We start from the raw sequence: 23,877 nt of genomic DNA on the forward strand, positions 1-23,877 counted from the left end.
AGAACCTTGGAAGTACTGCTGTTGTCTAGTGCTGCGTATTTGCAATTCCGATTTTTGTCTGTACATTGCTTTGATCTCGGTCTTTAGAATGTTAACTTGGTTATCTAGTCTAGTAGAGTTGTTGTATTTTAAAGAATTAAAAAGCGTTGAGTAAAGCGTTTCCATTTCAGACAGTTTTGTGTTTTGATTTTTGCGCAATATGGAGGTAAATCTATCCGAGAAATCCTTGATCATACTCTTTACCGACATCCATAATATTCTGGGATCTTGCACCGAGTTAGCATTAACTTGTAGGAATACTGTGAGAGCTTCTTTAATTTGTGTAATGAATTCCTTGTTGTTAAGCAGCATCGAATTAAAACGCCATCTTGGGGCCCGGGTAGATAATGTACCAAATGTTGCTTTCAGGATTAAGTAGCAGTGATCTGATAGCGCATTGGGTGTCATTTCCACTTCGTATTTATCAAATATTCTCGGGGATGCAAAGACGTAATCAATTCTGGATAGTGTGTTGTGTCTCGCCGAACGACAGGAGTACTTGCGGGTCATGGGGTTAAGTGAACGCCATAAATCAGTTACTCCTGTTGATTTCGACCAATCTTTTAATGCTTTAGATGAATTCTTTTGTTCGCTGGAGAAGGAAAGGTAAGTTTTGTCCATCCTTGGGTTCCAAATGGCATTAAAATCCGCACCTATTATGTATGAGTACTCGGGATGGTTTAACATTTCTCCTGTTAGTGAAGTGAAGAAACCCACTTCGTACAAATTCGGGGCATATACCGCTGCCAATGCAATTTTCCTGTTATTGTGTATAATCCTAGCTATAGTTATGCGCCCCTCAGCATCCGACCATACCCCTTTCAATTCGATATTTAATTTGCGTCTGACGACTATGGCTACCCCTCTAGTTCTCGTAGCAAAAGAAGAGTGACCAATATTATGGTATATGTTATCCGCTAACGTATTTATGTCTCCCTCTAAAATGTGCGTTTCGCTTAATAGTGCCACGTCCACATGTTCTTTTTTCATCAGTGTAAGCACGCTTTTGCGCTTGTGTTGTTTGTTTATCCCACCGGTGTTCCATACCATTATATTCAAACTAGCCATAGTCTATGCATGTTTTCGTGTAGTTTTTGGTAATGTTTCTGGAGTATGAAGCTACAATAGATGCACATCCAATTAATGAGGTCCCGTTGAGAGCTGAGCTTAAAAACATATATATATACAAATAAAAATCCCCTATTTTCCCCTCTCCCAGAAAGTCGAACATGCCTGTGTTCCAAGAACACATCCTCCGCGATTGACTTTCTCCCATGGTCCACCGGATTGCCCAACCTGAGCATTGTAATCCTAATTTTCCTATGCTCATTGCCATAGGATCTAACATTTCCATTCTATTGCAATAGAATGTCGCTTTTGGTCTTGCACCTTCCCTTACTGTAATGAAGTATTGTGATAAATAACCTAAAGATAAAAATAAAAAATAAAATAAAGAGAGGCGGGGTGTTTAAAGACAATGATAGGCGTTTATTCAACATCCAAGAAGGCTAACATACAACTGTGTTTTACTAACTCCAACCGGGACTATTGCCGCTTTCCCACTGCATGCCATCACCTCCTAACGTTACCGGAGCTACCGGAGCTGATAATAACATTGCCTGAGCTGAAGGTGCGTGCGTGACACTAAAATGTCCGTGGGGACCCGGCGCCAACCCATAGATAGTTCCAACTCACCGAATTACGTAATCCACCACAGTTGCACTCAATATTTAAATAATGTTAGTCTAAATAAATGTAGACAGATACATAATAATTTCAAGCAGAACACGAATCTTTCCATTAAGAACTGACAATCAGGGAATTTAAACATGGTTGACATTGTTTTTTTGTGTTTATATTAAAGAAAGGAAAGTCTAGTGCTGGCTGAGCATATTGTTTGTTTGCACTAAGTTAATACTACAAATGTAGCCTATATTTTTCAGTCAGTTCGGTCTTTGTGTGCCAAACATTATTTAAGGCTGTAAACACTAACACTGTAAACTTTTTTATTTTTTTTTAATAAATGAGAAGCATGTTTAGATTTGAGTGTTACATTTTTTTTTATAAAAATTTACGTATATCGAACCGAACTGAAAACCGTGACCCCAAAACCGTGATATGAACCGAACCGTCCATTTTGTGAACCGTCCCACCCCTACCGTTTATCATAAAAATTCAGTGCCCCCGAAATACAAAAAAAAGCCCCCGAAAATCAATTAAGGGGGGCAAAAAAAGCCCTTGAAAAAAAATGTTAATTTCTAACCCTGGTATGGCCAGTAGTAATGTACATAAAGCAGTAGTGGTTTAATGATACCATACTTATTTAATACAGTCAGGGAATTGTACCCCTCAGTTACAGTGACTATAACATGCCTTAAACACTCTGACTACGACGTCATCTTTGACAGAGGATGTTAGTCGAACCTACCGGAAGCCCGGCCGGCGAGGACTGCGTCAACATGGACCGTAGCGGGATGCTGCCCTTGTCGTCAAACACAGGAATGCTGTGTTTACCGTCTGTGCCCTGTTAGCCAGACTGCAGGTCGCTTGGCCTGCTCTCACGGTAGGAAGGTCCCGACCAGACCTTAAACACGTCTTCTTCCTTCCCTTCTAAATGTTTTGTAATAACGATGTTTTCCAAAACGGGTGTTGCTGCAATACATTGAGGATACGACGCGTGTTGTGTGTGAATTGTCTTGTCACTGGTTAGGCCTGCCGCGATAAGCAATAAATCGATTAATTGCTGCGATAATTAAAATGAATGCAATGATTTTGACGGGCGCGATTAATTGCTATTTGCGCGTTTGTTTTAATGAGGCGGAACCAGTGCCCCTTGTCAGTCACTGTCCGTGTTGGGAGGCGGGCCGCTGACGTTACTAGAGTACAGCACGGGAGCTCCGTGGGGCAACGCCACATAGCTTAACTACATTTCTCAATAGTGTTGCTCCTTTTAACCAAGTAGCATTATTTGTAGTGTAACGTTAGCTATTTTTAGACCCAAGTAGTTACTCGCTACTGCCCGGAGAAACTGGACTGCTAAATAAAGATGAAAGATAGAGCTTTGATTCTCATTCCATGCTAACAACATTAGCTAAATAGCTAACAAACGAAATACAACGTATAGCATAGCTACAAGTACAACACAGAATAACGTTAATACAATTACATGCATCATTGTTTACAATGAACGGGTGGGGCTAGTCAAAGGACTGGACACGGGGACAAGTTAAACATGAATTAATTTATTATAACACTCCGGTAGTTTCGAGTCGTGCTGCAGTGCTTACGCACCACAGCTATTCTATTATACTGCTTTGACGCTTCCTCCTCATCGTTGATTGCCTGTAGTAGCTGCATCTAACGTTAGTAGCTAACGTTAAAACTAACCTAAAGTTAGTTGTTCACCAACAATTTGTTTTATCATTAGCTCAAAAACAGAACCGGACGAGACAAGTTGTCGGCTCATAGGTTCTGCTTAGGATAATCACAACAATACTTCCGGTCCGGTCGGTGGGCTTCAAAATAAAAGTCTAAAACACTGGAAAAGACGGAGCGGTGGGCTTCAAAATAAAAGTTTTGGGAAATAAATTTCTCAAAAAAAATTCTCTAACCGGTCGCAATAATATCGCTTATCGCGATATTTTCGGGGGCAATTAATCGCCCAGCAAAATGTGTTATCGTGGCAGGCCTATCACTGGTATAGCTTCTCCATACAAATCGGGTTGTTGTTACATGTGTAAAAATGATCTGGTTAGTTATGTTGAGAACATCATGTGTGTTCATGTACCGTGTACTCACAACTAAGGGGGTTAATTAACCTATAAAGTCAAGTCAAGTCAAGAGTTTTATTTGTCACGGCATACGAGTATACAATGAAATGCGGGTGGTCTTGCCCGCAACGATGTGCAATACAGTGGGTACAACATATAATAGAATCCAATACAAAAACATTGTGCAATAACAGGTAACAGGTAACAGGTAACAGGTAACATGGTGTGACATCAAAATCGGTATCTGTACATAGTTATTTACAGAGCATATAGGACATGCTAGGTAGCTTTGGTAGTGCAATACACTGTTACTGTTGCTACTACTGATTTAAAGTGGCCTTTCCTTTTGGCAATAAGTGTGAGTGTGTGCGCATGAGTGTGTGCCCGCTCATGTTAAAGTGTTAAGTGGCTGCTAGTGTGTGAGCGTGCACAGCGTGCGTGTCGTGTGTGTGCTCATGTGTGCTTATGTGTGGATAGTTCAGTGTTCTGTGGTACTCAATGTTCATTGTTCAGGACTCTGATGGCCTGGGGGAAGAAGCTAAGCCTAAGCCTCTCTGTCCTAGTAGCTGGGGTTCGCAGGCGTCTGCCTGACCTCAGCAGCTGAAACAGGCTGTTATTGGGGTGGTGGGGGTCTTTCATTATTCTGCAGGCTCTGGATTTGCACCTCTTGTTGTATAGAACCTGCAGGGGAGGTAGTGCAATACCCATGGTACGCTCGGCTGAGCGCACCACTCTCTGTAGGGCCTTCTTGTCCTGTGCCGTGCTGTTTCCATACCAGGCAGTGATGTTTCCGGTCAGGATGCTCTCTACCGCTCCTGAGTAGAAGGACTGGAGTATCTTCCCCGATACTCTGAACTTCCTTAACTGTCTCAGGTGGTAGAGGCGCTGTTTCGCCTTCTTTACTACTGTGTCTATGTGTGTGGACCCCCAGGTACTTAAAGCTGCTCACCCTGTCCACGGTAGCCCCGTTAATCATCAGTGGTGTGTGCGTCTCCTGCTGTCCTCTCCTATAATCCACGATCAGCTCCTTGGTTTTACCAATGTTCAGGAGCAGGCTGTTGTCCTGGCACCAGCGCTCCAGTACCTCAACCTCCTCCCGGTAGGCCTTCTCGTCGTTGTCCGAGATCAGCCCCACCACCACTGTGTCGTCTGCGAACTTCACTATGGAGTTGGAGCTGAACTTGGCCACACAATCGTGTGTGTAGAGTGAGTACAGCAGGGGGCTCAGAACACAGCCCTGGGGGGACCCGATGCTCAGGGTGATGGTGTTGGAGGTCTGACCCCCCACCCTGACCGCCTGGGGTCTTTCGCTCAGAAAGTCCAGTACCCAGGCGCTCAGGGCGGAGCTCAGACCTAGCTCGATCAGCTTGTCCACCAGTCTGGTGGGGACTATGGTGTTGAACGCTGAGCTGTAGTCAATGAACAACAGTCTCACATAGCCCCCCTTCTGACGGTCAAGGTGAGAGAGAGTGCTGTGCAGTACCTGGGAGACCGCGTTGTCGGTGGACCTGTTTGTCCTGTATGCAAATTGCATAGGGTCCATATCACTGGGGAGGGAGGCACAAATGTGGTCCTTGACCAGCCTCTCAAAACATTTCATGACCACAGAGGTGAGTGCCACCGGTCTGTAGTCATTTGGACATGTTGGGGAGGGTTTCTTCGGTACAGGGATGATGGTAGACATCTTGAAGCAGGCAGGGACCACTGACTCCGCCAGGGATTGATTAAATATGGCGGTGAACACCGGGGCCAGCTGGTTGGCACAGGACTTGAGTATGCGTCCTGTTATACCATCTGGGCCAGCAGCCTTCCTGGTGTTCACCTGCATAAATGCTCTTCTCACACTGTGTTCCGACAACGAGAGAGCGTCCCCGCCCCCGCGCGGTTGCCCCCCCCCTCCACAACAGCCGGCGCGCCAGTGACGTCACTAGTCGGAGAGCCAGCAGCGCCACTGACTACACCAAACCGAGCATAGAAGGTGTTGAGCTTGTCCGCGAGGGAGGCGTCGTCGCTCCCCATTGAGGGGGCACTGACTTTATAGTCAGTTATTGTCTTCAGTCCCTGCCATAATCCTCTTGTGTCGTTTTGTGCCATTTGTGTCTCCAGTTTGTCAGCATATGTCCTCTTAGCAAGTTTAACAGCCTTGCGTAGAGTATAGACTGAAGCCTTATACTCCTCCATGTTTCCTGACTCTCTACCCAGGTTGTAGGCGGTGGTGCGAGAGTTCAGAGCTGCTCTAATAGTACTGTCCACCCACAGTTTCTGGTTTGGGAAAACCCGCACCATTTTCGTGAGGACAATACCATCAGCTAAAGCTATGCTTAGTGACATATGAGTGAAGAATGAATTATTTTCTCAGCCTGTAATGACAATGAACAGTGTGTTCACATATTAACAGGTTTACCTGTTCAACTGGGCCGTATCAATGGTAAGGTAGGAGGGGTGTTCCCCCCGGTTCCCTGGGGCTTCCCCACCCTCCTCTCAGACATGTTGTTTACAATATATTGTGTCACTGTGTTGTGGGGATACGATGTAACCCTTAGCTTAGTTGCTGGGGTTGTGCTAAACCGCTTGAGAAACTATATTTTCCTAAAGAAAAGATTGTTTGGTCACTTTTCGTGTGTGCTTAGCAAGGCCTGTGGCCGATACTAATCGAGAATTATGTATTCTCTCGTTATGAAAAACGGCGTTCCTCTGTAGCAAGAGTGTACTTGCCATTTTTTGTGGTGATAAAGGGTTGTGTGTGTCTTGTGATCTATAACTGGGTTAGGTTGGCCACAGAAGCACATGTGTAAGTCTGGTACCGGGGCTCTTAAGGGGGCCCTCTCTATTCTGTGTTTTTTCCTTAGTAAAAATCAGATAGCAGGTTAGCACATGAGCTGTGTGAAGCTGTTAGACACTTCATGTAGCTGACTATGACTGTGTCATGCTCTTTTTTGTCATTACATCGTATCATGGGTGTGGGGTCGTAAAGGGGTGAACTGGTAATCCTTTCCTCCCCTTTTGATGGGCAGGGGTTAAAACCTCCTGTCCTTCAAGGTTCCTGTCACGTTGCTGTTCGGCACGTTACAGGGTAAGAGGGGGGGGGGGGGGGGAGTTTCCTGGTCCCACGCCCTGGGAGATTGGGCGTGTGCACCGCAGAAATTCCCCCGCCATAGAGTACGTCACTGTGCGCGTCTCTGTTGGTAAGACTTCCGTGAGTTGTTCAGGTCCATATGATGGATCTGTTTCAGGGAGTGGTCAGGGCTCCTCCTCACGAAGCTCCTAATCGGGCCTTCTGTGAGTTAGGACTCTCCTTCCCTGTGAGGGAGCCTCCTCAGAGTTCAGAGCCTCCTCCTCAGATTGTCAAGGTGAGTAGAACTTCAAAAAGGAGTCCTGCTCTATTGTGTGTGTACTGTATTCGATTCAATTCGATTATTGAGTGTGTATTGGTTCAGTGCCTCCTCCTCGGAGAGCCCTAACCCAAATTTTACATGGCTCAATGTTGCAATATATTCTTTTCAATCTATACAGCTCGCGTGGGAAGACTCTCTGGGGATTTCCGTCTCCTCCCTATGGGAGGGTGGTGGGATGTAAAAATGTAAAAAAAAATTACCCTCAGCGGCGTCATGAGGGATTCATGTCAGTCTGTGTTCTTTCTTTTTTGAATAAAAAGAGGAAGGTACATGAAGCACGACGGCTCCGTGTCGTTCTCCCAGGCGACTTGGAGGAACAATGTTTGGTGTCTTGCTAGACTATCCATTGATGTGTTTGGGTCTCGACGCATACATAGTGCTGGCTCAGGTGTGTTTCTGTGACAGAATCACACAGGGGCTAAGTGTGCCTTGGTTGCTTGTTAAAACAGCGTTTTTATAGGGCAACTGGGATAGAGTTTTGTCTCTTCCGAGCGCCAGTTTACTAGGTTGTCACGATGAATTCTCGTTCATATCTGGGGGATGTTAACGGAATAGATCAGAACATAGGTAGAGGGGTCTCACGCCCTTGGGGTGGGCCACTGAGCACGGTCCAAATGGGACCGTCTGGGTGGCGCCCTCTTTTCATGTTTTAGATCGACACGCATACCTACCCCCTCTCCTGGAGTGGGCATGTCGGCGTGGTTAGGGACTGGTCTGGTCACGCTGGTCCAGGTCGGTTAACCCGTTGTCCGCCGGGGATGCAGATGTTCTGGTACCCTGAGGGACTTGTGCTTTTTTTGGGGGGGAAAATGCCGGGTCGGTCCGGGTGTCACAGGGTTAGGCGTTATGGAGACCCTTTGTTGGGTACATGTTGTACTCTGCACTATCGTAATGGTTTACGGCCATACCAACCTGTACACGCCCGATCTTGTCCGATCTCGGACGCTACGCAGGTTCGGTCCTGGTTAGTACTTGGTTGGGAGACCGCCTGGGAATACCAAGTGCGGTGTGCTTAGGGCTGGTTCTCCATTCTTTTCGCTCCTCTCTCACGCGTGGCGAAGAGGGGGCTGTTGGGGTGGTCTTGGACCTCCTCTGGTAACCCTGTGCTTCCCGTGCCGCCGGGCCTGGTCCGAAGTAAAGTTTTGTTGATACCGTAGGCCTGGGATAACACTTGTTTGAAAACTGAAACACTTGTACTGCAGTATAGTCAGTGTATAGGTGTGTTTTGGAATTTCTTCTTGAGGGGTTATAGGAACAACCACCGTCTGTACCGAGCGGGTGGTTGATTCCATGGTGTGTTGGAGCAGAGTCAACTCCCGGGTTACCGGTTGAGTGTGCCCCTGCACGTTCATGACGTCTGCCAATCATGTCAGCCTTCTCTGCCTCAACCCCTCTGGGTGGGGTTTTTAAGGGAGGTTTTGTCATGGTGATCAACAACGCCAGCATACGCCCCTTCCGCCGGGGCGGCTGTTTTCAGCTGACTCCTTTGGCGCCTGTCTCGTCCGCAGTGCTCCAGGCTCAGGTTACAGCCTGTTGCCTGGTTTCCCCGGTGCGCTGCCTGCTTCCGTTGGTTAACCTTTTTGTGTGCTTACGGCCATGTTGACTGCCTGTTCTGCAGGGTCAGTGTGCCAGGCGGTGTGCTATTGGGGGGAAAGGGCCCGCTCTTGGAGGGGCCTTATCCGAATACGCTGGCGATGTGGGGGGCGGTGTCACTAAGTGACCACCTGGTGGGGTCTTGATGCCTGGCGTCATTGACCTCTCCGGGCCCCCGTTTTCCAGGGGATCCAGTCCCTTCAGTGTGTCTGGGTCTTCCTTCGCGCACCGCTGCTACGGCCTTGCCACGGGGTTGGGTTTGCTCTTAACCCCGTGATTTCTGGGGGCAGTAACGAGGTTGTTCCTTCCGTTCGTTTCCGGGTGGCATGCGGGTTGTGCGTGTGTGTAGTCGTGGGGTCAAGCCACGGTCTGCTCACCCTGTGCGTTGAGTTGCTTGAGTGCCTCTTCGCACGGTCGGATCCGTCTCCCTCCCGTAAGCCTCCAATAGGGAAGGTATCCTCCATTAGGGAGGGTCGGGGGGCTCGGTCCTCCCCGATCTGATGGTTGTGGGGGGCCTCAGCGGGGTACATTTGTCGGGCTATGGCTCTCGCTCAGCCTCCCTTGTGCAAGTATGATGCTGAGCGAGATCCATAACGAAATAGAACGTTAGGTTATGTATATAACCAAGTTCTATGAGTTATGGTGACGCTCAGCATCAGACGCCGCTGCGGCCCTTGATCTCGCCTTGTGATGAAAGTTTGGGAAGGAGGCGAGTAGGTGACCACACACCTGCTTATGAAGGTAAGCGGATGGGGGTGTGGCCAGACGAATGTTGGGATGTAAAGGTACATGGTGGAATTTTTTATTCAGTGCACGTGCACGAAGTGAAGTATGATGCTGAGCGTCACCATAACTCATAGAACTTGGTTATATACATAACCTAACGTTATATATACTGTTGTTTACTTGTTAGATGTTATATAAACTGTTGTTTACTTGTTAGATGTTATATACACTGTTGTTTACTTGTTAGATGTTATATATACTGTTGTTTACTTGTTAGATGTTATATATACTGTTGTTTACTTGTTACATGTTATATACACTGTTGTTTACTTGTTAGATGTTATATATACTGTTGTTTACTTGTTACATGTTATATATACTGTTGTTTACTTGTTACATGTTATATACACTGTTGTTTACTTGTTAGATGTTATATATACTGTTGTTTACTTGTTAGATGTTATATATACTGTTGTTTACCTGTTACATGTTATATACAGTTGTTACATGTTCTATTAGTTTACAAAGCCCTTAACACTTTGAGCGCCACGCCGTGTTTTCCTTTTTACGCCCTTGAATGCCACGGTCCACTCCCAATGTTAACGTTAATCGCCTAATCTATGTTTTAAATTATGGCTATGTGTCTAATCTGCCTGTCGCTTATCAAAGAATCATTTTCCAGTCAGTGTTGTCAAGGCAGATTGGTTTTTTATCGCTTCATTTCCGTTTGAGAGCATTTTGAAAAGCACCCGTTTTCAGGTGAAAAACAACCTATTCTATGATAATCGCCTTTTACTGGAATATTCCAGAACGTTGATATTTGTCGGCCTATTTATGAATCGTTTTCAAATAAACGCTAGATGATCAATAGTATACGTGCACGCACGCACGTTCGAGCCGCGCGCTGATAATAGCTGCTTTAATTTCCTCATGGATTTTACAGTGAAACAGCTAGAGCACATATCACAAAAAAGCTTATATCTCCTCGAAAACGAGTCTGATTATCCTAACACTGATAACATAGATTCCTTACCTGACATCAGATGGTATCCAGATGGTATATTCCAATTCCTCATCACCATTCGAAAAAATCGATAAGTATATTGATCCAACGTGTGTACAGTATAACCCATGCTCGCTCAGAGAATCCAGAATGAACTCTGGTAACTCCGGCTGCATCAGTGGACTGGAAAATGTGGACTGGAATATATTTTTTTCCCCATCCATTTTCATTGAGTCCATTCCAAAAGGGTGATTTACCATCTGGGAGATGATAAGGGGCGCTTTTTTCACATCTGATCACCGGCGGCCCCTGGATTTCCAACGGTAGGCTCGGGTGATGCAATATGATTTCAGATCGCTAAAAAAAAATAAAAAAATACGAGAAAAGCCGTGACGTGGCTTTCAACGTCACTATCGTAAACCCGAGATTAGCCGTGAGTGGCGCTCAAAGTGTTAATGGTAAGGCCCCTGTTTACCTAGCAGACCTCCTCACCCCCTATACCAACGTTAGGGCCCTCAGATCGGCTGACAAGGGTCTCCTAACTACCCGTAGGTCCAATTTCAAGTCTAGGAGGGGGGGGGCGTGCTTTTGCTGTCGCAGCCCCTGATCTCTGGAACAGCATCCCCATGTCCATCAAATCTGCCCCCTTACGATCTTCATTTGTTTAAGGTGTATAGCTACGTCCTTTCGGGTAAATTTTTAAGAGAACCGTGTGTAAAGGGAGTTGAGTGTCAGGAAGATGCACCCCAACATATTATTTTGTTATTTTTGGTTATTGTTTTTGTTTGTCTAGAAAAAAAGAAGTATTTTTCATTTTTTCATTTCAACCTTTATTTAAAATCGTAAGCATCTGAGGTTTCCCTCATTTACAGAAACGACGATTGTACAGTACATAATAAAAACAATATTCACAGAAATTTAAACACCAGAGTAAAACAAATTAAAAACGTTTAAAAATCATTTTAAAATATCAACTAAAACAGTTACAGGTAGTCACACAATGGTCTGAAATCATACATTTAAACATTCCAAGGGAAGGGAGAACCTCCAATTTTAGCGTGAGTTGAAGGACATTCCATGAGTTAGAGGCATCAAAGGAAAAGGAAGGAAAATTTCTCAAAGGCCAGCTGTACAGAGTCTGCAATACAGTACACAATTGTGTCATCAGCATACAGATGGGCATGACATCCATACAAAGAAGAAACAATATCATTAATATAAATTGTAAAAAGGACAGGACCCAAAACTGAACCTTGTGGCACACCTTTAGTCATGGCCAAGAATTCAGATTGTGCTTGACCTAACTTCACACACTGCCGCCTAGAAGATAGATAATCCTGAAACCAGACACAGGCATTATCATCCAACCCAATGTTAGATAGTTTCTTTAGAAGTAAGTAGTGATCAACTGTGTCAAATGCTTTTGATAAGTCAACAAAGAGGGCAGCACAATGTTTCTTCTTATCTAATGCTGAAATAATGTCATTTGTAACCAAAGTGATGGCTGATGTTGTACTATGTTTGGCTCTAAAACCAGATTGTTGAGAGCTAAGTATGGAGTTAGTTGAAAGGTAATATTTGAGTTGTTTACTTACTAGTGTTTCCAGGACTTTAGCTAAGCAAGGTAGCCTGGAGATAGGACGATAATTATCTAAGTTATCCCTATCACCTCCCTTATGTAAAGGAATCACCCGTGCAGATTTCCAAACTAGAGGAAATCTACCTGATGAGATAGAGAGATTCAAAATATAAGTAATCTGTTCAGCGATAACTGGTGCAGCCAACTTAATAAAAAAAGACTCTAAGTCAGGGGTCGCCAATTAGGTTTTGCCGCGGGCCAGATTTTCCCCAAGCCGTTCCTTCGCGGGCCAGGATCAAAAACAATGGCTAATTTAATATACTGATATTGAAAAAAGACAAACGTTTTTCTCTGGTCTGCATCCCCCCAACAACCGTGTGCACTGCGCCGCACTGCACTGCACCCACTCTGCAATCCGCCAAACAAAGTTCTCACTCATCCATTCATTCATGAACAGCTCTCAGCTGTTGCAGATCAGCTTAACAATTGTGTGTATTGCGCCGTACTGTATTGTACCCATTCTGCAATCTGTTAAATAAAGTTTTCATTCATTCATTCATGAACAGCAGATCAGCTGTTGCAGATCACCGCGGCGGGTGATGAACAGATCAGAAGACAGAATGCATGAAAACACGACTCACCATACCTTGTTTGTTGTTCAGTCCTCCAAAATCCCTGCTAATGTTTGAAACATGTCACATATCCACTCGCCGCCCTCCAATTCCAGATTGGCGTTGAATGCAGCTACTTTATCTGCCAACTTGAACACAGTTGTAATAACAACCATTGCCTCGTTGTTGTTGTCGCCACATATTATGCAGAGAGGACGTCGGCTCGGCACGCAAGAATCACCGACCTGTTGCAATAAACCCGTATTTTAAGTATGGCTCCTGTTTATTAAAAGAAGCGTTATATTTCCCTGTTGCATTTCCCTATCCAAAGATGTTTGTTTTGTTTTTTAACACATTTTGTTACTCGCTCCATCTCGAACGCGGAAGTGAAAGTTCATTAGGGACTATTCCATTGGTTCTCCCAGTCCACGTGACCATTTCTAGCATTTCAATTGGCTATAGTGCTATTGATGACTACCGGTAGATAGATACAGCTTCACAATAAAAGACACCCTGGCGTCCCGAGTGAATATTTCCTGCGCGTAAAATAAATATCATATTCTCAAAATAATCTGACGGGCCAGAAATTATTGCTGGCGGGCCAATGTCGGCCCGCGGGCCGCCTATTGCCGATCCCTGCTCTAAGTTATCCTCACCTGTAGAACACTTTGCATCAATTGATTGCAAAGCATCAAATACAGCTGACTGTGTAAAAGGTTGAAAGGAGAAATGGGAAGTGACGCCCACAGGGTACAAACAATCAGAATCAACAGGACAAGGTCCATTATAGTTCCTATTAAATAAATTACCAGCCTCCGCAAAATGCCCATTGAAGGCAACACAAATTTCACTCTGCTCAGAGATCACACAGTTTTCAACTTTAATATGAGAGGGTAAAGAATTAGATGATTTTATTTTGTTCACCTTCACTGCACTCCAAAATTTTGCCGGATTAGAGTATGAGTTTGTAACCAACTCCAGATAGTAATCAGTTTTAGATTTTCTTACTACTGCAGTACATTTGTTCCTAATTTGCCTAAAAGAAAGCCAATGTTGAGGGTCTCCAGAACGCCTTGCCCGAGACCATGCAGCATTTCTGTCTTTAATTAGGGTTGACAATTCCTGAGAAAACCAGGGTATTACTCTATCTTTAATACAGACTTTTTTAAAAGGAGCATGTTTGTCAACTAATAAATTAAATGTATTTACAAAGGAGTCCAGGGCTAACTGAACATCAATTTCAGTGTTACAATGAGTATCAGAAAGAACAAGATCATCTAAAAATGATTCGTTATTAAAAGATTTAAAATTCCTCCTTAAAACTGTGTGAGATCTTGTTTTTGGCAGTCTCGTGCTTCTTACACAGACTGTGGGGCAATGGTCACTTATGCCTAAGTCAAAAACCCCACAAGCTGAGATCCTGTCATATTTATTCACAAAAATCAAATCAATAAGGGTAGACCTAGAGTCATTTTTAAGGTTTGGTCTGGTGGGCTCAGTAATTAACTGGGAAAGACTGAGGTTACCACTGATTTCTTTAAGGTGCTTTGCAGCACCACTCAACCAGTCAATATTAAAATCACCCATGACAATCATCTCAGAATCAATATATTGTGAAAGGAGCTCAGCTAATTTATCTAAAGAGCTAGCATCAGCAGAAGGGGGTCTGTAGACACCAATTACATATATAAAATTGTTGATCCCCAACTCGACCTTTAAAACAAGTACTTCAAAACACATTGGGATAGTGACAGCATAAACAACAGACGCCGAAAAACAAGATTTAACATAAATAACTACCCCACCACCCCTACCTACCCTATCAATTCTAAACACATTAAAATCATGTAGATCTATTGTGGAGTCAGAATCAGATTTCTTCAACCAGGACTCAGATATGACCAATATATCTGGATCAGCCTGTGCTACCAGTATTCTAAGATGGTCCAACTTCTGGTGCTGAAGGAGACTTCTAATGTTCAGGTGAATCAATCCCAACCCTTTCCTTTCTCTAAAGGTATGTGGATTATTTAGAGAAAGTGGTGTGAAATCTGACTCACGTGATAAAGAAATAGAAGACTGTAAAGTGACCGATATTAAGTTGGAGTGATTTACAGTATGCCAATGTGTTGGGTAATGATCATGAACCCTATCAGAAATCATGATTTCTATATTAAAAGTAATAGGTGGTAGAGGGAGATCAGACAGAGTAAAAGCAGACAACATAATAACAGACGTGTTGGAGAAGGAGTGTTCAGCAGGACCCATTATAGGATGCTCCTCAAAATGACCAGGAGAAGATTCTAGTGCAGGGTCATGCTGAGGTGTATATCAATCTGAGGATGTTATTGACTGTATGGGTCCTCATGTGTGTACTTGTACTTCTGCACTTTAACACAGAGTTATTAACAATGGATAAAAACTGTACTACAGAAGGCTGAGGTAAATGAATGTGAAGTCATGACATTGCTTGTATGGACCCTGGAGAAAATCAATAAAAAGAGATTTTTTTTTTTTTTAAATCTGCCCCCTCCATTGAGTCTTTTAAATCTAAACTCAAAACCCATCTATACTCCCTGGCCTTCCCTGACTTACTCTGACTCTTGCCTTGCTTGTTGACATGTTGTTTATATTTTCTGTTTATTCTATAATTTAGCACTTTTCTTTGTTTTTAGCTATGCGACTTACTGTGAAGCACTTTGGTTGACAAGTGTCATGTCTAAATGTGCTATATAAATACATTTGATTGATTGATTGATTGATTGATTGATATACTGTTATTTCCTTTTTACATGTTATATACTGTTTTTTTTTAAATTTTTATTATTTACTTGTTTGGCTACAGAGCTTGTTGACAGTTGGACTCCTTTGTGTGCCATTATGTGCTGTCAATGTTTTGTTTTTCTGTAATATCGGTGTCAAAATATCACACTGTTTGGCCAGCCGTCCACCTCCTATGTGACCCTCTTGTCAAAAGGTTTAGGCACCCCTGGTTTACAGCCAGAGACAGGCCCACACAGAACCACGAAGGTGGAGATCGCTTATGACTTCCGTGCCCAAAATTACATGGAGAGATGCATGTTGGGAAAGAAGGCTGTGAGGGTTATGTTTAGGGTTGTGGTTTTGGTGCAATGGACTGCATTGTATATAGCGCTTAACTCGTTCTGATGATTGATGAATGATCATGATGAATGATCACCATGATGATTGATGAATGATGCACATTCGTGATAGGATGATCAAGAAAAGAGGGCAGGGCTTGAGATAGGCCAATCGTTATGACTCGTTTGTGTTCCGCATCCATGCACTCGATGCTACTGATTCACTCTGTTTCTGTCTATTTTTAGCGTTGAGCTTTGTTCCATCTTACTTGTGGTGTCTGGTTCACTCACCGTCGGATCAATAACGTAGTAGTACTACTACTACAACCACCATTCCTGCTATTGTGTCTCTTGTCTCTCCAGGACCTGTTGGACAGCGACTGGGCCGGCGTCCGGAGCGTCCTGGAGCAGGCCGACATCCTGGTCATCAAGTACTCTGTCAACGACAAGCTGGCCTTCCAGCAGGTCAGAAACGGCTACGCCCCGAGACTCCGGCCCCTGCTCAGACACTGGGGTGTGCCCGTCATCCTGGTCGCCGTCGGAGCCCGGCTCAATGGTGAGAGACGATTGGTTGACTTTTGTCCCACTCTGTGCTGGAGTGAACTTTAGGTTTGGCCACAGAGCGTAGACGTGGTTATGTGTTGTTGTTGTTGTTGTTGTTGTTGTTGTTGTTGTTGTTGTTGTTGTTGTTCTTGTCTCTGTACACTGTGGTTGAAGTGTGGTACACTGAATTGAAGTGCTGTGTACTTGAAAGGCTCCAAGTCATTCTTCTTAAAGGACCAGACCAGACTTTTTGACATGTGGGTTCCAAGTCATTCTCGTCTTGATACAAAAATCAAGGCACCCATCTTTTTTCAAAAATGTTTACAGTTACTGAAGAAGTAATTTTCTGCTGATTCACCACTACCATAGGCTTCCATTGTATCTGGGTTTTTAATGTTTTCTTTTTCAAGAATATTTCTAATATAATATTTATAGAATTTTTAAACAAGTGAACAAAATATACACAGGCAATTACAGAGCACATCTATGAGAGAAGGAACACTTCTCCCTGACCTCCACTGACCCCTGACCTCCACTAGACCCTGTCCTCCACTGACCCCTGACCTCCACTAACCCCTGACCTCCACTAGACCCTGACCTCCACTTCTCCCTGACCTCCACTGACCCCTGACCTCCACTAACCCCTGACCTCCACTGACCCCTGACCTCCACTAACCTCTGACCTCCACTGACCCCTGACCTCCACTAACCCCTGACCTCCACTAGACCCTGACCTCCACTTCTCCCTGACCTCCACTGACCCCTGGCCTCCACTGACCTCCACTAACCCCTGACCTCCACTGACCCCTGACCTCCACTAGACCCTGACCTCCACTGACCCCTGACCTCCACTGACCTCCACTAACCCCTGACCTCCACTAACCCCTGACCTCCACTGACCCCTGACCTCCACTAGACCCTGACCTCTACTGACCCCTGACCTCCACTGACCCCTGACCTCCACTAACCCCTGACCTCCACTAACCCCTGACCTCCACTGACCCCTGACCTCCACTGACCCCTGACATCCACTAACCTCCACTAGACCCTGACCTCCACTGACCCCTGACCTCCACTAGACCCTGACCTCCACTGACCCCTGACCTCCACTAGACCCTGACCTCCACTAGACCCTGACCTCCACTGACCTCCACTGACCCCTGACCTCCACTAGACCCTGACCTCCACTAACCCCTGACCTCCACTAGACCCTGACCTCCACTAGACCCTGACCTCCACTAACCCCTGACCTCCACTAACCCCTGACCTCCACTAACCCCTGACCTCCACTAACCCCTGACCTCCACTAGACCCTGACCTCCACTGACCCCTGACCTCCACTAGACCCTGACCTCCACTAGACCCTGACCTCCACTAGACCCTGACCTCCACTAGACCCTGACCTCCACTAGACCCTGACCTCCACTAGACCCTGACCTCCACTGACCTCCACTAGACCCTGACCTCCACTAGACCCTGACCTCCACTAGACCCTGACCTCCACTGACCTCCACTAGACCCTGACCTCCACTAGACCCTGACCTCCACTGACCCCTGACCTCCACTAAACCCTGACCTCCACTAGACCCTGACCTCCACTAGACCCTGACCTCCACTGACCCCTGACCTCCACTAGACCCTGACCTCCACTAGACCCTGACCTCCACTGACCCCTGACCTCCACTAGACCCTGACCTCCACTGACCTCCACTAGACCCTGACCTCCACTAGACCCTGACCTCCACTGACCCCTGACCTCCACTAGACCCTGACCTCCACTAACCCCTGACCTCCACTAGACCCTAACCTCCACTAGACCCTGACCTCCACTAGACCCTGACCTCCACTGACCCCTGACCTCCACTAGACCCTGACCTCCACTGACCTCCACTAGACCCTGACCTCCACTAGACCCTGACCTCCACTGACCCCTGACCTCCACTAACCTCCACTAGACCCTGACCTCCACTGACCCCTGACCTCCACTAACCTCCACTAGACCCTGACCTCCACTAGACCCTGACCTCCACTGACCCCTGACCTCCACTAACCTCCACTAGACCCTGACCTCCACTGACCCCTGACCTCCACTAACCTCCACTAGACCCTGACCTCCACTAGACCCTGACCTCCACTGACCCCTGACCTCCACTAACCTCCACTAGACCCTGACCTCCACTGACCCCTGACCTCCACTAACCTCCACTAGACCCTGACCTCCACTAGACCCTGACCTCCACTAGACCCTGACCTCCACTGACCTCCACTAGACCCTGACCTCCACTGACCCCTGACCTCCACTAACCTCCACTAGACCCTGACCTCCACTGACCTCCACTGACCCCTGACCTCCACTGACCTCCACTAGACCCTGACCTCCACTAACCCCTGACCTCCACTAGACCCTGACCTAGATTTGATTTGATTTTATTAGGGATCCCCATTAGCTGGTGCGATAGCAACCAGCTAGTCTTCCTGGGGTCCACACACAAAAAAACACAAAAACAATCACCATTGCAAAAAAACAAAATTATTAAAAGTCAGTACACACAATGCATAATGAACCTACTGTAACAATTAATATAGCTAAAATTACATTAGTGTAAAACAAAAACAAAAAACCACTTTACAGTGTTAAAAACAATTTAAAAACAATTTAAGATTCTTTTTAAAAGTGAATCTACTGTAAATGCAGCAGAGGTTCCTAGGGCTGGGCGATATGACGATATTATATAAATATCGGGTACAGTTCATTAACGATACACTTTTTAAACGTATCGTGGATATCGTGATGTTTTGCCCAAGAGGCTTGTGTTGCGTCAATCTGGTCCACACGTTGACACTTTTGAACAGCGCCGCCCCACACACACACTACTGCATCAAAAGTTACTACTTATGATAACAAAGGCATTCGTTTTGTGGCATTAACGTTATATAGTTACACTTTCAATAACATCAGCGTATTTACATAGCAACGACCGAGGTCGACCTAGATATAGCAAGAATTAGTCGTTCATATCTCAGCCCGTGCTGACTCCGTTGTGCCCATTCTGCGGTCTGTTAATAACGTTTTCAATCAGACAGATGTATGGAAAGGCTTTTATTATAACATCCGTTGCAGTAAAATCATTATGCCTCCAGTCGTTTAGTCATTCTGCAAAGCTAAAAGCTAAACGTCGGCCGCGGCGAGCTACCGCTGCCATTGTTGTTTTCATTGAGCTCTCCAATGGCGGAAGTAAAAAATGAATATGCGCTTGCCGATTGGTGCTAAGAACAGCAGGGCGGGTGCAAGCGATGTGACGTAATTGGCAGACGCGACTGTCAATCAAAATGATTCTGTTTGCCGACTGAATGAATATAAACGTTATTAAGATTGCAGCATGGGTACAATACAGTACAGCTCAATACAACAACAGTCAACAGTGGACTGGAGGATGCAGACCAGAGAAAGACTTTCGTCTTGTTTACATCAGGGTCCCCCATTTTCAATTCATCATATTTCATATCTAAATCATATAATATCTCATTGCTAAATATATGCAATATATAATCTAATAATCCAATAATCTAAATCTAATATATAATATAAAAATGCTAAATGCATGGGTATTTTATTTTGTCTTTAATGTTAGCTTGCAAACTCAAATACTGTCTTGGTAAGCCTCATAATGAATTGTTTGGGGAAAAAAAGAAAAACATCGTGATGCGTATCGTGTATCGCCGAAAGGTCAGAAAATATTGTGATATCATATTTAGGCCATATCGCCCAGCCCTACCCTGACCTCCACTGACCTCCACTAGATCCTGACCTCCACTAACCCCTGACCTCCAATGACCTCCACTAGACCCTGACCCCCACTAAGACCTCCACAAAGAGACCCTTTCACGTGAAAGAGTTAACCGTCTGTAGTGTGGTGGTGAAAGGGTTAACCGTATGTAGTGTGGTAGTGAAAGGGTTAACCGTCTGTAGTGTGGTAGTGAAAGGGTTAACCGTATGTAGTGTGGTAGTGAAAGGGTTAACCCTTTGTAGTGTGGTAGTGAAAGGGTTAACCATCTGTAATGTGGTAGTGAAAGGGTTAACCGTCTGCAGTGTTGTAGTGAAAGGGTTAACCCTTTGTAGTGTGATAGTGAAAGGGTTAACCATTTGTAGTGTGGTAGTGAAAGGGTTAACCTTCTGTAGACGAGGAATAACCTTAACCTTAACGTCATTGAAGACACCATGCCCCACCACATTGGTTGCCAGCCGGATATGGCGATTTATCGCTTGAATGCCACCACGTTAATGAATGGGAGGACGAGCACATTTTCGAACGCATAAACTATATCTTACGGATGAAAAATGAATGGATATCGCTAATAAAATAAATAGCGATTAAATGACGAGAAATCTTGTGATTGGCAACCAACGCATGGCGGCCAACAACGTGTTGGTGCTATAGATAACATTCAGCCACTAGATGTCGCACTAGAGCACCAGCGTGTCGTTTATCCAATCAGGTGCCTTCCAAGTGGGGAAATGGGAAGTAGGGAGGAGATACGTGCACAAAACATGTAAACAACAACATTCATTTTGGACCTGCAAACCTTTTTTATTTTTTATTTTATTTTTTTTAATCTTTTCCCCCCTCCTTTTTTCCTCCGTTTTTCTCCCATCCCAATGTTAGTCGTTATGCCAATTCCAAATCCCCTTCCTGGTCGCTGCGCACCTACCCTGCGTCTCTACATTTCGTAGCTCCAGTTCTGCAGACCCCTCTCTGATTGGTTGAGCTCCATTTCTGCAGACCCCTCTGGTTGAGCGAAGCCCCTCTCTGATTGGTTGAGCGCGCGCATGCGCATGAGCCGCGACAAGCTCCTCCAGAAACTCCGGAGGAAACTCCGTTAAGCTCCAGAGAGAGAGGCTGAAAACCCACAGTTCTTGCCCGACGGATCGGAGCGAATCCCGGATCCGAGTTTTCTTATGACTACCCCCAAAACATGGAGGTCGCGAACGCAATTTATACGCATGGAAGTGTTGATTACGCCATAACGAATCATTAAAAAAATATACCGTTAACTGGAATATGTTGTGTATGTGCCTTTACACATATGTTGGATTATGTAATTGGTTTGTCATTAAATGTTGTGCCTTACTAATAATAACTAATTCCTTTGTCAGTCTCTGTGATACTTTCTGAATATGATTTGGGAGGGTTATAATAGAAGAAAGACAGTGTAAACAATATAACGTTATGTGAATAAACCGCGAAATAATAACTAATTCCTTGGTCAATAGAAGTCTCTGTGATACTTTCTGAATATGATTTGCAGGCATGCGTTTTCATGGGACGGGGTTGCACTCCGTGCCACCCCATGATAAGTACTCGCTATTTGCATATCAATAGCGCCGGTCGTCAGGTGTGTTAAATACGCTCTCAGATACATTCACACCCAACCTGTTGTGAAGACATGTGTTACATTCCATTCGTAGAGGCAATCAGGCACTGTCTCCAGTCTGCGCTCAAGCGAGGGGACATTAAATGCGCATTCGCGGGAGCGCGCGCACGCGCCGGGAGCGCGCGTGCACGTGGTGCGTGCAACCCCCGATGATTTTAATAACGCACCACTGATGATTTGGGAGGGTTATAATAGAAGAAAGACAGTGTAAACAATATAACGTTATGTGAATAAACCGCGAAATAATAACTAATTCCTTGGTCAATAGAAGTCTCTGTGATACTTTCTGAATATGATTTGGGAGGGTTATAATAGAAGAAAGACAGTGTAAACAATATAACGTTATGTGAATAAACCGCAAAATAATAACTAATTCCTTGGTCAATAGAAGTCTCTGTGATACTTTCTGAATATGATTTGGGAGGGTTATAATAGAAGAAAGACAGTGTAAACAATATAACGTTATGTGAATAAACCGCGAAATAATAACTAATTCCTTGGTCAATAGAAGTCTCTGTGATACTTTCTGAATATGATTTGGGAGGGTTATAATAGAAGAAAGACAGTGTAAACAATATAACATTATGTGAATAAACCGCGAAATAAATAACGTTATACGCGAATCTGGTAGTACATTTCTGCTTATCTTCTTGATATGATAACATTACATCCGCCTTTTACCGCGTGACGAGCTAAACCAATCAGAGAGGGGCTTCGCTCAACCAATCAGAGAGGGGTCTGCAGAAATGGAGTTCAACCAATCAGAGAGGGGTCTGCAGAAATGGAGCTACGAAATGTAGAGACGCACCTACCCCCAACAGTCGGTCTGGGAGAGTGGAGGCTATCACATGCTTCCTCCAACACATGTGTAGCCAATCAACCGCTTCTTTTCACCTGGCAGCGTGGACTCTCACTGAGAGGGTGTAATGTGTGGAAGGATCACACTACCCCCCTTAGATCCTTTCCTCGCTGAGCAGGCGCCCCGACCGCACTGTAGGAGTCGCTGTTTACAATGACCAGGACCCACCCACCGGCTTTCCCACCCTCTAACACTGCCAATTGTGTTAGTACGACGGCCGGCCAAGCCGGAAGCAACGGCGAGAGCTGGGCTTGATACCAGTATCTCCTGAGTTGGTGGCGAGCACCTTGCCCACTGCGCCACCCGGCCACCTCTGCAAACCTTTTTTAAATGATTAAATTCAATAATCAATAAATCTCTTTTGGGAGAAGCAATACTTTATTTTGCACCTTTCTAATAGCTCTGTGGATGTATTATATAAAAAGATTACTCCTAAAATTGTTATCTATAGCACCTTTAACCTAAAGTAGAGATCACTTTTTTGTGTGATCATCATTTTCATCATCACAAATGGTGTGTCTAAACAGTGTGGTCTAAATGGTGGGGAGGCGTGGTCTAAACGGTGTGTCTAAACGGTGTGGAGGTGTGGTCTAAACGGTGTGTCTAAACAGTGTGGAGGTGTGGTCTGAACAGTGGAGGTGTGGTCTGAACAGTGTGGAGGTGTGGTCTGAACAGTGGAGGTGTGGTCTAAACAGTGTGGAGGTGTGGTCTGAACAGTGTGGATCTGTGGTCTGAACAGTGTGGAGGTGTCATCTAAACAGTGTGGAGGTGTGGTCTGAACAGTGTGGAGGTGTCATCTAAACAGTGTGGAGGTGTGGTCTGAACAGTGTGGAGGTGTCATCTAAACAGTGTGGAGGTGTGGTCTGAACAATGTGGAGGTGTGGTCTAAATGGTGGGGAGGTGTGGTCTAAATGGTGGGGAGGTGTGGTCTAAACGGTGGGGAGGTGTGGTCTAAATGGTGTGTCTAAACAGTGGGGAGGCGTGGTCTAAATGGTGGGGAGGCATGGTCTAAACGGTGGGGAGGCGTGGTCTAAACGGTGGGGAGGTGTGGTCATGGAAACAACTGCATGTTAGACACACTTGATAATAGACCCTTACCTTCACGTGGGGTATGTCTGGGAGTGTTGCATTAATGGTATATTAAATTAATAAATTTTACATTTTATTTTGGATTGCCTGGTGTTTTTGTTTTGTTCTTGATTTATTGTGATGTTTCTTCTTGACT

The 23,877-nt window shown here is 45.0% G+C and overlaps 1 protein-coding gene across 1 annotated transcript in view; it reads left to right on the top strand.

The window, feature by feature from the left end:
* Window positions 1–23,877, top strand: part of rhobtb3 (Rho related BTB domain containing 3) — a gene marked incomplete at its 5' end in the record, with an annotated part of 189,879 nt that overhangs the window by 49,208 nt on the left and 116,794 nt on the right. The window contains one exon of the mRNA XM_084315621.1: window positions 16,181–16,373. Coding sequence (XP_084171747.1) covers window positions 16,181–16,373 — 193 coding nt within the window. The remainder of the gene's footprint in view (window positions 1–16,180; window positions 16,374–23,877) is intronic.

This window comes from Notolepis coatsorum (genome assembly GCF_963971535.1).
Source record: "Notolepis coatsorum genome assembly, chromosome: 6".
NCBI lineage: Eukaryota > Metazoa > Chordata > Actinopteri > Aulopiformes > Paralepididae > Notolepis > Notolepis coatsorum.